This window comes from Haemaphysalis longicornis, unplaced genomic scaffold (assembly GCF_048455015.1).
Source record: "Haemaphysalis longicornis isolate Haplotype H1 unplaced genomic scaffold, Haemaphysalis longicornis Haplotype H1 scaffold_147, whole genome shotgun sequence".
Classification (NCBI taxonomy): domain Eukaryota; kingdom Metazoa; phylum Arthropoda; class Arachnida; order Ixodida; family Ixodidae; genus Haemaphysalis; species Haemaphysalis longicornis.
The window spans coordinates 586618-600915 of NW_027526253.1; the positions used below are offsets into that span (position 1 = coordinate 586618).

The window sequence follows — 14298 nt, forward strand, 5'->3', positions numbered from 1 at the left end:
ATGAGTATTAGCTGAGAAATCGTAAATCAAAAACCGCGCATTATCGTCGCGCCGCGTTTCCTCCTCTTTTCAACTGTTGACGGTGCGAGAGCACTCCCTCCCATGATGCTGCGCTAGTCAGCGGTGACGTACTTCCGCATTACGCTCCTCCGACTGCCGTCTGCTACGGGCAAGTTTTGTTGACACCATGAATTCCGCACTCCGCTCAAGGATGGATAAGCGAACGAAAAATCTGGCCGCATGTGTGCGGTGGCCTGGCCTTGCCCTTTCGCGGTGTGCGTTGCTGCAGTGCAGCACGTGACTTTTAATCGGCGGCGAACTCGCAGCCGCTGGGGAGGATCTTGCGCTCGGTCCCTTTCATGCACCGCGCACTGTTTATCCAAAAAGCGCCGTATCAGATGTGGCCCCGCTGGTGCCGGGTCTTATTTTGCGGTGGTGGTAATTCCTGCCGGCGCCATGTGAAAAGGACATTTTAAACCTATACAGAACCCGTGCACAAAACGCTTCAATCATGTGACCAGTTCAGCTTGGGGCGACGCGTGGTGGAGAGCGGCAACGTTGGCAAAACATGCTCCGGCGCGGCTCTGCGCTTTCTAGCGCTGGAGCGAGCGCCTTTCTTTGACGATCTCAAACATCGGTTGCCTTGGCAACAAGGCACAAACCGCCCCAGAAGTCAGTTACGGTTGCGTGATCCCGGTTCAGCTCGGGGCCCCACCTCGCGACATGTGGGCACTGCAGGCGTACCACTCACTCTCATTAGGAAGTGTGAGATGCGTTTGGCATTACAGGAGGCGATGGTGTGTGTGTTGTGGACGCCTTTGTTTCGCGATGAAATGCGACGTCGCGCTTCTGCGGGTGGATAGTGCTTCCCATGGTCTGGATTATCTTTCTCGAGCGACGTACGACTCAACCTCGAATGGGGTATGTGCAGTGTGCGTGGCTAAAAGCCATCTCGGCTTGCGCGCCAGAGTTGAGTGACTTGCTGTTCGTCCAGGCAAACCGCGCGCGAGGTGAGTGCCGAATTTACGACGGGCAGGAGGAGGCAACCCATCGTCTGTCAATCGCGGTTCAGACTTGCAACGCATGTTGTGACGTTGTGTTCGTTCGAAACGCATCTCTGGATTGTTTTGAAGTGGAAACAAATGTGTCCGTCAAACCCGGGCATTCGGCTCAGGGCGTTCTCTGCGATTGCACGAAAGAAGTGCCACGGGGCTTCAACGCTTTCTTTGTGGAACGTACTCCGGTAAGAGAATATCCATGTCGTGTTATGGCCGTGTTGCATTCAATACGAACGGTTAAGCGTTTGTTTACACTTGTTTCGTTTGTCGTAAAATGTCCAAGCACTCCGACACTCCGCTGGCAGATCAGCCGGCGAGCCGACGCTGAGCAGACGACTCATCTCTTTGCCGGAAGTGCGTGAAAAAGCCGCCCAATAGCAGGATGTCTAGCTCATGACGAACATCTGGGAATCGATGATGTAGACATGTGAAGATGGCGGCGTCCAAAAACACGAAGGAAAGGGTGAGAAAAAAGCGACAAACTTTGCAACAAAAGTGTGAGCTTTCCGCTGCGCGTAAAAGAGTAATACTTGGCCCAGATGACCTTGACGACCCAATCTAACGATTGCGCTACTTCATTTAGTGTGATCAAAATGCCTTTCAGGGCCCCTTTAAGGAGGCGGTGTGGGCAGACGTTTCTGAATCATCTGCATCTGCGGACATTGCTGCAGCTTTGTCTTAAAGTTGGCTTTGTCGCAAAGCATTTTTACACGGAACAACACGCCCAAGCACATTGATTTACCGAGTTAGAGTTCTGCCATAGCGCACGCGCTATATGCGGCAAAATGCAGAAGTGGCTGCGAAAGATTTTGCATGGAGAGGCCATGAAGACAAAATGTAAGCTCTGTCCATTAAGACATGGCTCTGAATTACAACAATTTCTTTTAACTTTTACGTAAACTCTGTAGAAATTCCCAGTCTTGGTGTTTTTTTCCCGCTGATTACAAATATGCCATTATTTTTTGAGTCAGTCAATTAGTTGCCAAGATAACAATACATAATTAGTCATTTTTGGAGGGACAATAGACAAAACAGTGTTGGTAATAAGACTGTAATCTTTATATTTTCCAATACTATGAACCCTGCTTAGTGCAATAAGAGAATCGGTTGTTTGATGCACCGCTTGTACCTAAATTTACAACTCATTAAATTTTGGTGTTTGAAATGGGCTATCAAAATGGTTTCTTGCAATTGGTGCAACCGAAGCTTAATGAGCTGTAAAATTAGGTCCAAGCGGTGCCTCAAACAACCGATTCTCTCATTGCACTAACCAGGGTTCATAGTATTGGAAAATATAAAGATTACAGTTTTATTACCAACACTGTTTTGTCTAGTGTTCCTCAAAAAAAGGCTAATTATCTATTGTCTCGGGAACTAATTGACTGATTCAAAAAATGATGCCACATATGAAATCAGGGGGAAAAATCAGCAAAACTGGCAAGTTTCAAAGAGTTTACTTCACAATTGAAAAGAGCCGTTGAGCAATGTCCTCTCTTAAAATGTCTGTTTGGTCCCTGCAATACTAATATTTAAACGCAGAGCATTTCAGTAACTCACGATGTCACCCGCGTTGACGTCCGTAGTCGTAGTCCGCACCCCTTCCCCTACACTATATATAAAAAAAATACCATCCGGCGCCTGGTTTCGATCCCTCGACCCTGCGGGCGGAACGCAAGGTACATGGTGCTCTTCCCACTGCGTCACAAAGCCGACACAGAATGGGAGGCTACGAACGCGCCTTATATCCTTGACTCATTCAAACTACGTCGAGAAGCTGCTGATACAACGGATTCACTACCACCAACTCCCCAAACACTAAACGTTAACGCAATACACCCACCCCCTATGCGACGCATTTACTCGAGTCCCCTTCGCGGGGAGATGGACCCAATTTTTTTCGCGAACTTCGAAGAAATAATCGAGATAGTAGAGAAAAGACATCAAGCAGTTAACGACTTCCCACCCACTTTCCGCCTGTTTCTCTGTGACGTCACAGAACCTTGTTTGTGCGATTGGCGGACACCGACCGAAACCACCGCCAAGAAACAGGACTGGGCGAGTGTAGCGGGGCCTCTAATTTCGTTTGATCGAATCACTCGAATGCTGACGTGCAGTTACTGATAAAGAATTTTAGTGCCGGGCCATAACACGTCACTCCTGCTCACATTACGTCACTATGACGCGAAATTTGTAAGTATTTAAACACTACTTGCGTTTTCTCGGTTAAAAAATGTCTTTTGTGGCTGTAATAAAGTTGAAGCTGCGAAAGTCCAGTTCTTTCAAACTGAACAACGCTGTATTTTGTCTTCGTGGTCCCTTTAAAAGCCTTCTGGTGTCATTCGGCACCAACGCGGAAAGTTATCAGGGGAAGACTGATATCCATAAAATTTTGCCCGGTCAGCTTGCGCTGTGCCTGCACATCTTTTCCCCAGGGGGTGATTCGGACACATCAAAATCGTTGAGCCCGTGTCCTAGGCTTCCCATAGAGATTCCAAAGCACGACGTGCAGTCGCAAACCACAACTGTAAAGTTAATAAGCGTTTCCGCGTGGGCTCAACGAGGAAATACGTCTGTCTGTCTGTAACGATTTGTATGTCACACTCTCGCCGCTTAAGAAAGTGCTATCAATAAAACCACATTTGGATTTTATGCTTAGATATCAAATTGTTTACATTGCCCTAAAAGACGTTTTTCCAGCGATGCCTGTGCGTAGAGCAGTGAAGACGACTATAAAGGAGATCGGTGTACAGCGCTTTGTAAGAAACATGGGGTCTTATAAATGTACTTATTAAAAACCCTAGGGCCGTTATACTCTCGTGTACGAGTTCTCGTACTCACCATAAGGATGACCTGCCAGCAATGCACTGGAGTGCATCAGTAAAGACGACTTTGAAGGCGCTCGGTGTATACAGCAGGCTGCATGCTTACACATTCATCTGACAATTGCCTCACGGAAGTTTCTGGAATATATTCCGGTCGGCCTCCTCAATCCAATCTATCAGCGTCAAAACGTGACTATACTCGGGAACAAGTTACGAACGGCAATAGCACTAGTACGGTATCACTCCGCCTAAGCGACGGACCCGGATGTCAACGGGCGCGCCCGTTTTGAAAGGGCACTGCTATGAATGCGTGATATCGTCTGCCCTTCCTCGCGTAGTTTGTCGTTGCTGCAGTAGTTTGTAAGCGTATTAAGTCCAGAAAAATCACGTAAACGGCTCGTGCCATGTTCAAAATACTCCCAATAACGCACTACTTGCGCCGCACGGAGTAACATCCGGCTGCGCTGATGAGGCACAGCGGAAACTTCCGTTGCCGTTTTGAATAGGGTTGCCACCTTCCCCAGAAAAAAAAAAAAACGGCCCTTCGGGGAGAGGGGGGCGTGGTACAAAAAATGTTAATTTGTGTTGAAAAAACAACTCCATGTTTTTGACATGCAGTAACATATTTATTGTAGCGCTTTCCTAGAGAGGAATGAACATAACCTTTCTACTGAAATTGATTGAGAGCTTGGCTGTTGCACTGTATGTGCTTTACTGAAAAGTAACCGCGCGGCAGCATTTCGCTGTTTTGTTCCTCCCTTACGTCCCCCTCCATCTCAGGCAGCGTGCTCGCCCGCGTATTTTCTCTGCTCGCGTGTCTTTGCGTAGCTTGTCGACACATATTTATCCTCTTAGTTGTTGAATTGACGCTTATAGAACGCCAAAATGGACATAATCACGGCACAAGGGCCAAAAAACCGGCCAATGACGGCCGGTTTTTAGTATGGACCGGCAACCGGCCCGCTGTTTAAAAAAATTTCCCCGCATTTCCCCGAGGGGAAGAATGTGAAAGTGCGAATGCACGAGTTGAATTTGCGCGGTTCGGTAATGTTCGCGAAAGAGAGATCACACACACACACACACACACACACACACACACACACACACACACACACACACACACAACTACAAAAGAAAGAAAGATGCATTTATTCACAGACACCTATTTGTGTTGTCGTTGTACTTGATTGCTAGAGCGGATCTCAGCTTTGAAATTTCGTGTCAGTACTCCTTTAAGCGGGTGCATTAGCCCTTCTCACGCCTGATTCCTGGCCAATCCCCCACGTGGGTATGTGCCATGTCAGCGGCCAGGCAGCGCGCGCCCATCTCCCCCCGTTGCCAAGGAAGACAAGGAGCGCGCGCACCCGCAGCTGTTGCTATGTGGACGGACGGCGGTCAACGGAATTCAGGGTCGCTTATAAAGTGCATTCGCACTTAAAAACCGGGCGGGCCGGTCCAGAACCGGGCAGGTGGCAACCCTAGTTTTGAAGTTGTGCCCTAGTATAGCACTGACTACGCCAACCACTAACCTCCATGGCAGTGCTCTGAGCCGACAGCCGGGTGAAGCCCACGATGTCGCTGAAGTAGATGGTGACGGAGTCGAAGCTCTCCGCCTCGACCCTCCGGCCACGCTTCAGCTGGTCCGCCACGGTCCTGCCGTGGCGCCCGATCAGTCGTGCAGGAGAAATCAAAGCCCCTTTCTCAGGAGAAACATGATTAAAACGCGAAACTTCCTCCCAGAGTTACTGGATATAGACAGTTGCGAAACTCCCCATAGGCCCCATGTATCGAAAGCCGGTCTTCGGTTGCCCCCCCGCGCCGGGGCAAGCACGGGGCAAGTTGACTAGCCTGTCGTCTGTCGGCAGGACGTTGAAGCAGTACTCAAGTGCTTGCGGCTGCTGCCGTAAGTCATAAAAAGAAAAGCCGCAAAAACACAAGTAAATTTTACGTGGTTATTGTGTTTTAATTTAAAAAAGCAATCTTTATTTTACAGCAGAATTTTGAATAATCATAGTTTAGCGAAGTTCCGTTTTTATCTCCTAGGTGCCGCGCGCGTCGACTTGCCCCTCAGCTTTCACGGAGTGGGGGGGCTAGCGCCGCCCGGATTCTGAAGCGGAGTTTCGCAACTGTCTATATTGAGTAACTCTGCTTCCTCCCACGCAACCAGAGTCAAAGTCCAAAATCCACTCTCCCAAAGCCGGAAATCCACAATCCAAATCCAAAATCTAAAAAGCCGACGTCCAACCCTACACCACAGAAGTCCTAAACCAAAGTCTAACCATGCTCAGGGAATGTATTGCATCATCATCATCGCCTTCCTGTAGCGTGGTTAAAGGTGGCTTCCCTGCAGTGTACTTCATCGTCATCATCTCTTCCCTGCAGCGTGCTTAAAGGTGGCTTTCCTGCAGTGTATATCGTGATCATGACCGCTTTCCTGCAGTGCGCTTAAAGTTGGCTTTACTGTATTGCCTTCTACTCGGACGAACGACGCTATCAGTGGCACATAGAAAGTTTCGCTTTAAAAATTGTTTCGTTGTTTCGTTGTTTGAGAGTCGTCACTTCGACATAGAGGCACATTTTTAACCTTGGAAACCATGTTTTCCAAGGTTAAAAGTCCCCCCCCCCTTCCCCCCCAGGGAATCAGGTGGCTCACGCCGCTGCTTGCGACACCATTTTCTGGGCACTGTCGTCGAGGGTGGACTATTTGCCCTTAAAGGACGGGGACGGGCTAGTTGGTATACATATAAAACTTAGACAGCGTTTTTAGGAGACAGAACACGGTACGCCGCGTACGCAATGTACGCAACGCCATTGCCTAATGATCTTTCTTTATTTTTAGGGGCGAAGCCCCTTAGGGGGTGGAGCTGTTGGCGTCTCCTGTCGTCGTCGTCATAATCGTCGTTCGTATAATGTAGTCACGGTGCTAAAACACCGGGAAACACGCTTACGCATCGCGCTGGAACGTAACGCGTGCTAAAAAAACACCGGGACACTCGTTTACGCCTCACGCTGGAGCGCTTCGTGCTTCAAAGACAAGAGACTTTTACAGCAGAGGTGTATACGTCTACGCCCCGACGGTTTATTCTCTCCGTTGGCAAAAAACGCCAAAGCGCCAAGAATACACTTATACACTGCATGCTTCGCTGCTCCCCAAGTTTCACGTTAGTGGAGATGGCCCGGGATTTTGATGCAAACGCTTACTCGCGCAGCAATATTTCTGGCCGCTGACATGGCACATACCCACGTGGGGGATTGGCCAGGAATCGGGCGTGAAAAGGGGTAATGCACCCGCTTAAAGGAGCACTGACATGAAATTTCAAAGCTGAGATCCGCTCTAGCAATCAAGTACAACGACAACACAAATAGGTGTCTGTGAATAAATGCATCTTTCTTTCTTTGTAGTTGTGTGTGTGTGTGTGCGATCTCTCTTTCGCGAACATTACCGAACCGCGCAAATTCAACTCGTGCATTCGCACTTTCACATTCTTCCCCTCGGGGAAATGCGGGGAATTTTTTTTACCTGGGCAGAATCTCGTAGAGCAGGGCGTCGGCTCGGCGCTTCTCCTGCGCCAGTTGGTCGGTGCGCTGGTCGACCAGCGCCTCCAGGTTGGTGGCGTACGTCTCCATCATGGCCAGCATGTTGTCCACGATGCTCGGCTTGCTGCGTCCACCGTAGGGAGAAGAGGCGGCGGAGTTGGGGGTGACGACACATGTTGTATCCTTGTTTTTCAAGGCAACGTGCCTTTACAGGAGCCATTAAAAAAACGTTTTAGAACAACTTGGAAGACAAGCTAGCGGAGTCACCGACAGATACCGAGGTCTTCAGTATCGTGCGTGCGTGATAACAGCAATACCGTGTGCTTGGAAGCTGCTATATACGTTGTTACGTCATTTTTACGACGCAAATATACATTTTGCGTGAAGTAACATCCAGTTTTCGTGCTGTGTGCCCCTTCCGTCGAGACATACTTAATTGAGGAGGAGGAGGGGGGTATTCTGATGAGGCATTTCTTTAGCCATGTCGCTCATTGTTAGAGATGTTTATCGCTTTAAAATTTTCGTTTTTGCGGCGCTGAAATTTACAGCAAGCAGTTTGAATTGTCTAGGGCGTTCACGCGTGCCTTCGACAACCATAGCGTTGTCGTTGTCTGCAAGCAAAAATTCGTTCCAATTTATTCAAAACCACATTAATGAAGGTCTGCTACAGCAAGCGGGTTTTACGGGCATCTCCAAGCACTGTTTAATAGTGTTTATTTGTTTCGCACACATTACTTCTATGTTCCTCAGCATGCAGTGTTATAGGGTTCTCTAGGCGATGTTCGGCAGCTGGTAAAAGTGACAGTATCTGAAGACGGGCTTAGGAGGCGGCGGAGGACAGGTGTCGATGCAGTGGCGATCCCAGAGATTGGTTTTAGTGGGGGGGGGGGTGTTCTCTTCTTGCGCAAATTCTGCGGAGGAAGTGATAACCATGCAGGCGTGTGCGCGTATGCTGTGTAACCCGCTTGCGCACAAATCACTTAGCGACACAGTGGTTTCTTAGGCGGTGCAACGGCTGGCTCGAGCCCGCATTTCTGACAATCGCAACATCTTTGCGGCCTCGCACAAGTGGGATTTAACCTCGCGCAAGTTTAATGCTTAAAAAGAAAAAAAAAAAAAGAAGCTGAGGACCTCTTTGGGGGGGTGGGGGGAATCATTGGTACAGGGATGGTACAGTTTATGAAACAATAATAAAAGTGATAGTTTACGCCGATGTGATAGGACTGGTACGCGAAGTTTGAGAGCCGTGATGGTGGCCGGTATGACGTGAATAATCCGAAAAGATGAAACGAACGGCACGATTTGGTCAACTAGATGGGAATGGTCATACCAAAATAGACTTCGTGAGCTGTATATTCGCCTTCACCGATAACTTGAGAAGTGCTAGTGTAGAGGACTCTAAACAGGCGCTCGGTAAAAAAAAAAAAAAAAAAAACAAATAAAAAAAAATTGTCCGACTACTACGCTTCTCTTAATCCGTATTTTGAGCACAGAAGCTGGGATAATTTCATTTCGGCATACAATGTTATAAGAGACATTCGTATGTACGCTACCATTGGCGGCACAAACCGCTCGGTGCTGGCCCTCAGCGTCAGCGCGTTAAGTAACGGCGGCGGACGAGACACTTGTTCTGGTTGCATCGCTCTACAAAGAATTGCGCAGGGTAGAAGGTTTAGATAATGGCCAAAAGCATGTGCGTTGCATGACTGCAACGCAATAAGGAGATCTCGGGACACAGCTGTTCGCGCCGCCGCCGCTAAGCCTCGTCTCGGGCGGCGCGTTTCACAGCAGCCGCCGTGGACAGTGCGGCCGTTGTATGGCACCACCGTCGTTTCAGCGAACAGCGCCGCCCGTGGCGAACCGCTCGTCAGTGGAATGCCGGTGGCGGTCAGCGCAGCGTAGTTGTGCATGGCTTTCTATCGTTTTTCTGCGGTGCGGCTTGCAAAGCGAACGTAACCCCACGTGCATTTTTCAGATCGGTAAATCTTGAATGTGGATGTGACGTTTACGAGGCATGCCATGTGCGTTATTTACGCCCATACTCAGTATTTACAAATAGCAGACGACGCTCAATGCACCAAGCTGGAAGTCAAGCTGGAAGTGAAAGTTCGTTGCTTCATGCAATTTTTTCATGCCTGCGTGCAGTTTCGCGAATCGAGGAGAATATTGCCGCTAAATGCTCCCACAAAGCCGGTGTGTGCGACCGATCTAGGAATGCTGCGGCGCTGGCCTTTGGCACTTTGGATGACGAAACGGCGCCGACGTCGTGCACAAGCGAAAGACAAAGTTGGAGGATGTCTTCGAAGATTTACCTCAAAACAGAAATTGTGACGGACGACGCTTCCATATCTTCATTACCTACGACTGAAACGTGTTTAATTTCACAGAAATGCTCTTACTACAGTAATCGGGAATCGTTGATAGAATAAATACCGCATGATAGTATAATGTTATTGCTTGTCGTGTAGAAGCATTGCTTTACAAGAATTGCAATGGTTGCTGGCTAGTTGGTAAATGGTTTTTCAAAAACCAATTCCTGCGTGGCTGAAGGACGCAAGACAGGAGCGTGCCCGAAACCTGTGCTCAGCTTCACAACTATGCTGCGGTCGGTTTACAAGATGCCACCTACGCTTGAAAAATCATGCACACCTCCGTCTAACGACGATGATAGTTTATCGCAAAGCTCATTCGTATGGGTTTCCTTGGTTGCCTTCTGGATTTAAACTTTGACTAGTTAAGCGTCGAATTTGACCAGCACCCAGTTTGGTCTTTTGATCGCAGCGTCTTTGACTTTGACCATTTCCCATTCGATTTCGCACGAAGAAAGCTTTGTGTACAACCATCATAATCATTAGACGGAGGGCTAGATGATTTTGCTGTTTAATTTTGAACTTCCATGCCCCCTCTCTAAATCTAAACTTTTTCCAGCGTGTCGGAAATGTGTCTGTGGTGGAGGACTCGGGCTCATGCACCCGTATTTTTTTACACGATTTTTTCAGGTACTCTGTAAAGAATAATTAAGCATTAAAAAACACCTGCTGACGTTAACACTGCCACATTTTTTGACTATCGGTGCCAGCCTTTATTCTACGCAGGTGGTAAAACGGGAAGCGGAGGAGAGATGGTTTGTAGCTTTGGCTGTTGAGTTGGTGAATAACTTTGTCTCTTGATAAAATGACCACCACAAACGTGGGATTTCCACTTCGGCTTTCAGGCTCCCATGCTGTCACAGTGTCGCTCACCAAAACCGAAGGTACAAAGCTCACGGTTACAGGAAGTGGAAACTACCGGAACATTTCTACGGCTACACGGTAATCCTTCTCGTATGCAGGTGCCTTTAACATTTTAACATGTGGACAGCCTAATCACTTGAAGTGCCAGGCTAATGGGTGCACCTTGAGCTGCTGGCATTGATCCGAAAGGGTACGTACGTGGTACTGCACTGCCAAAACACATTCTGAACTGGCACCGCTAAGCCTAAAGCGTGCATCGCCGTTGCTTCATGCTGACGACGTTTTAAAGGAGCCATGAAGAGAAAATGCAAGTTGGTTTTATTCTAAAGATTTCGTGTTTTATAGTGCCGCCAGCGCTTGTCCGGATACAAACGGTGCTTTATTCACTGAGAAATTAAACAATTTAGGTTAAAATTTTGATTTTCCCGCTCAATCGTGCGTTTTCCTGGTCCCAAATGACATCACAGGAACCGACCGCTCTGCAGCCTAGAATACTTTCATTCACGCATCCGCCGTACAGGGTAGAGACACGTATACGCTGGCGCCACCATTTTCGGTTGCTCGCTCGCCGCCGAAGGAAGTCATTGTGTCAAAACCGCGCTAAAATTATCGCCGCAACGCGGTTTACTGAACAAGTTTGAATCATATTGTCTGTTTCGCGTTGCTAGGTCTCGTGGGAAACGAAAAGAATAACGCGTTGAGCCCGTTGGCCCAATTGCGGCGGCACGGGACCGTTCAAAGGTTGTCTCCACCCTGTACAGCGGTGTTGGTTTGTTCCCGCGTTTCTTTACGTTCCTTAACCTAGATGGCGCCACCATACCGTGGCAAGCGTTTGGTTTGTTTTTGCCCGCATTTAAACCTGGCTTGTTTTTGTTCTGGGAGAAAATATTCGTTCCCTGAAACAGTGCTCGCTCGACAAATGGGGTCACGTAAGACACCGTTGCTTGCGTCAATCGGCCAGTGTCGTCTGAGACAACCCCAAGCCCCGTAGTGCTGTGCAGTTAAACCAAGCATGCTGTGCGCAGTACGAACAGCAGAACGCATCAGTACTTCTATGTTTACATGTGCTTTCGTAACTTCCACTGTTCGTCCCATCATTCTTATTGCTTTGTAAAGAGTGTGCCCTAAATTTAAGCGCAAATCGCTCGTTCGTCTAGTTTGTAAGCTCTAGCTAATTTGCGTCTGCTTCTGCCAGCCTCCGCCAATCGCAGAGCTTAGCTCATGTGACATCATAGGTTCTGTTGCGGGAAATGAGCTGGTGGGTCGCATGACCATTCCCGTTTTTCCTAATTATGTAGCTCATTTGAGCGAAGTTTACGTTAAAAGTGGTGTCAGTATGATTCTAACGAGACAATCTTTTGAATGAACCAAACTTGTGTTTTCTCTTCATGGCTCCTTTAAAGCACACGTATCGAGGTATCCCATCGCTAAGGCTGGCGTGGAAACCGTAGTCATTGAAACCAGTGAAGATAATTTCAAGTGGTAGAAATTAATTCTAATATTGCTAATAGTTTTATTCCTACTCAGATCGCGCGGAGCCAGGCGCAGAGCGCTGAAAAAAGCGCTCATGTCAATGTAGCCCTTCCCCAACCTTACAAGCATCCAATAAGTTTGCGTAGCCGTGAGTGCATTTAAGAAGAAAATAATACTAATAATAGTAGTTTTATTCGTACTCAGAACGGGTGGAGCCAAGCGCAGATCGCTGCAAAAAGCGCTCATGCCATTGCAGCCGATACCCAAATTTAGACGCGTCCGACAAGTTTACGTAGTCATTACTGCATCTAAGAACCCAACACATCTGTTTAGACTTTGTTTCATCTCACATGTCTGCTCACAACGCCACCAAAACATACAAAGCACCGAAGCAAACACGACAAAAACAACGGGGGGCTGTGTAGTCCAATACACCGGCTCATTTCACTGACGAGGGGAGCGCCGAGTGGGGGCGCCACCCGTCTAGCTGCCCGGTCCCTATAGTGAACTAGAATAGTCTAGTTCACTATACTTATACTACGCCCACCGCTCACCTCCTCACTTTCCCGCCATCCCCCCCCCTTTTCTCCTCACGCCACCACTCCTTCCTTGACATTCCTCGTCGAAACGTCTCCGCTACGACCGTTTCGTCTCCCCCTCTACGCTGGGCTCTGTTCGCTCGTTCTAGTGTCATGGTTACGGATGAGCGGGAATCTAAGGGTCGCGCTCTTAAAAAATTCGTATTTCGCGCGACAAAACACGAGCTTCGCAAGCTTACAGGCCCCGACGCATGGGTCTGAGCCGTGCGCGAACCGCCTTGAAGTCGGGCCGCTGTTCGGGCGCCTCGGCCCAGCAGTCACTGAGCAGCGCTCGCACGTAGTCTGCGTCCCACGGTTCGGGAAGCTGCGACAGCGGTGGCCGGAACGGACACTTGCGGCTCTCTACCGGCGGAGGATGGCGCACACGTTCCACAATCTCTGCAAGAACCACCTCTGCGTGAATCAGCCTGCAAGAATCGGTCCGTTCCACAAACTCGGCAAAAATTAGTCTGAATCAGCATGCTGGTATTTTGGATGTAAACATAGTGCATCATGAGATATCCTTTGGCCTCCCACGTAATCGTTCAGCCCATGTTATCAAAGGTTGGTCGTATACCTCGGCAACTTCGAAGTGGTTCAGTGGATGCAATAACAATAGAGAGTTTTAGCTAACCGTTTTCGACGGTCCGCTCCGGTATCGGCGGCCCGCTTAGCGCAACCGGAGCCAATGCCGTTCGCGGCTTTGCGCGCCACGCATGCGCAATGGCGCTCCCGCTTGCTATCGGCGCGGAGCGGAGCGTGAAAAACGTTCAGCTAAAACTCCCTAATTAAGGAACAAGGACTACATGAGCATAGCTCGTCCTCAACTTCGCCACACCCCCTCCCGCTTCCTTATTTTTACAGCGAAGCTGTTTAGCAAATCGTAATTTTTCGTGTCCGCAGTTAAAACTGCCAAGAAATTGCCGATCGCGCGCACGTGAGCACGTGTACGTGAACGCGGGCCCCGCAGCGTCCGCCCGAAAGTTAACAAAACCAGGAAAATGCCCACCGCTCGTGCGTGCGTGCCTCGCGACGACTGCCCAGCGTCCCCTGCGCACGGTTGTGAAGCCAGGCATATCCACTTATGGAGATTGGCCAAGATTGCGGCGACCGCCAGGCAGTAAAAAAGACCAAGAAAATTACAATCGCTCGTATGTGCGTGCGTGGCGGCAACCGCCCAGCGTCCCCCACGCACGTTTGTCAAGCCAAGCATAGCCACTTAGGAGACTGGCCAAGACTAGCCCCCCCCCCCGAAAAAAAACTACAGCGTTTGCCGTAATCGCCGCAACATTTGCTCGGAATGAGAACGACTCCAGCGTTTGTCGTAATCGTGGCGAGACTTGCTTGGAACGAGAAAGACATAGCGTACGCCCTTCCAACGTGGTGCCCAATGATTATCACTTCCCCCCCGAAAAATGAAAGAAGATCAGTCTTTTAGCAACAATGATGGAGTGAAGGTCGTTGCGGCAGCGAAGAAGCAAATCGGCTGCAATCGCGGACTCAAACCTTCTTCATGGTCGTGAAGGTTGCACACAGCTTCGCTATCTCCGAGTCTTGCGCGTTAGTGTGAGCTTCCTTAATTTTTTTTTTGGTACAA

The 14298-nt window shown here is 49.0% G+C and overlaps 1 protein-coding gene across 1 annotated transcript in view; it reads right to left on the reverse strand.

The window, feature by feature from the left end:
* The window catches only part of LOC144165690 (guanylate cyclase 32E-like), a gene marked incomplete at its 5' end in the record, with an annotated part of 54410 nt that overhangs the window by 10518 nt on the left and 29594 nt on the right, over positions 1–14298 (reverse strand). The window contains 3 exons of the mRNA XM_077695498.1: positions 5410–5533; positions 7401–7541; positions 12902–13100. Of these exons, the coding sequence (XP_077551624.1) occupies positions 5410–5533; positions 7401–7541; positions 12902–13100 (464 nt within the window). The remainder of the gene's footprint in view (positions 1–5409; positions 5534–7400; positions 7542–12901; positions 13101–14298) is intronic.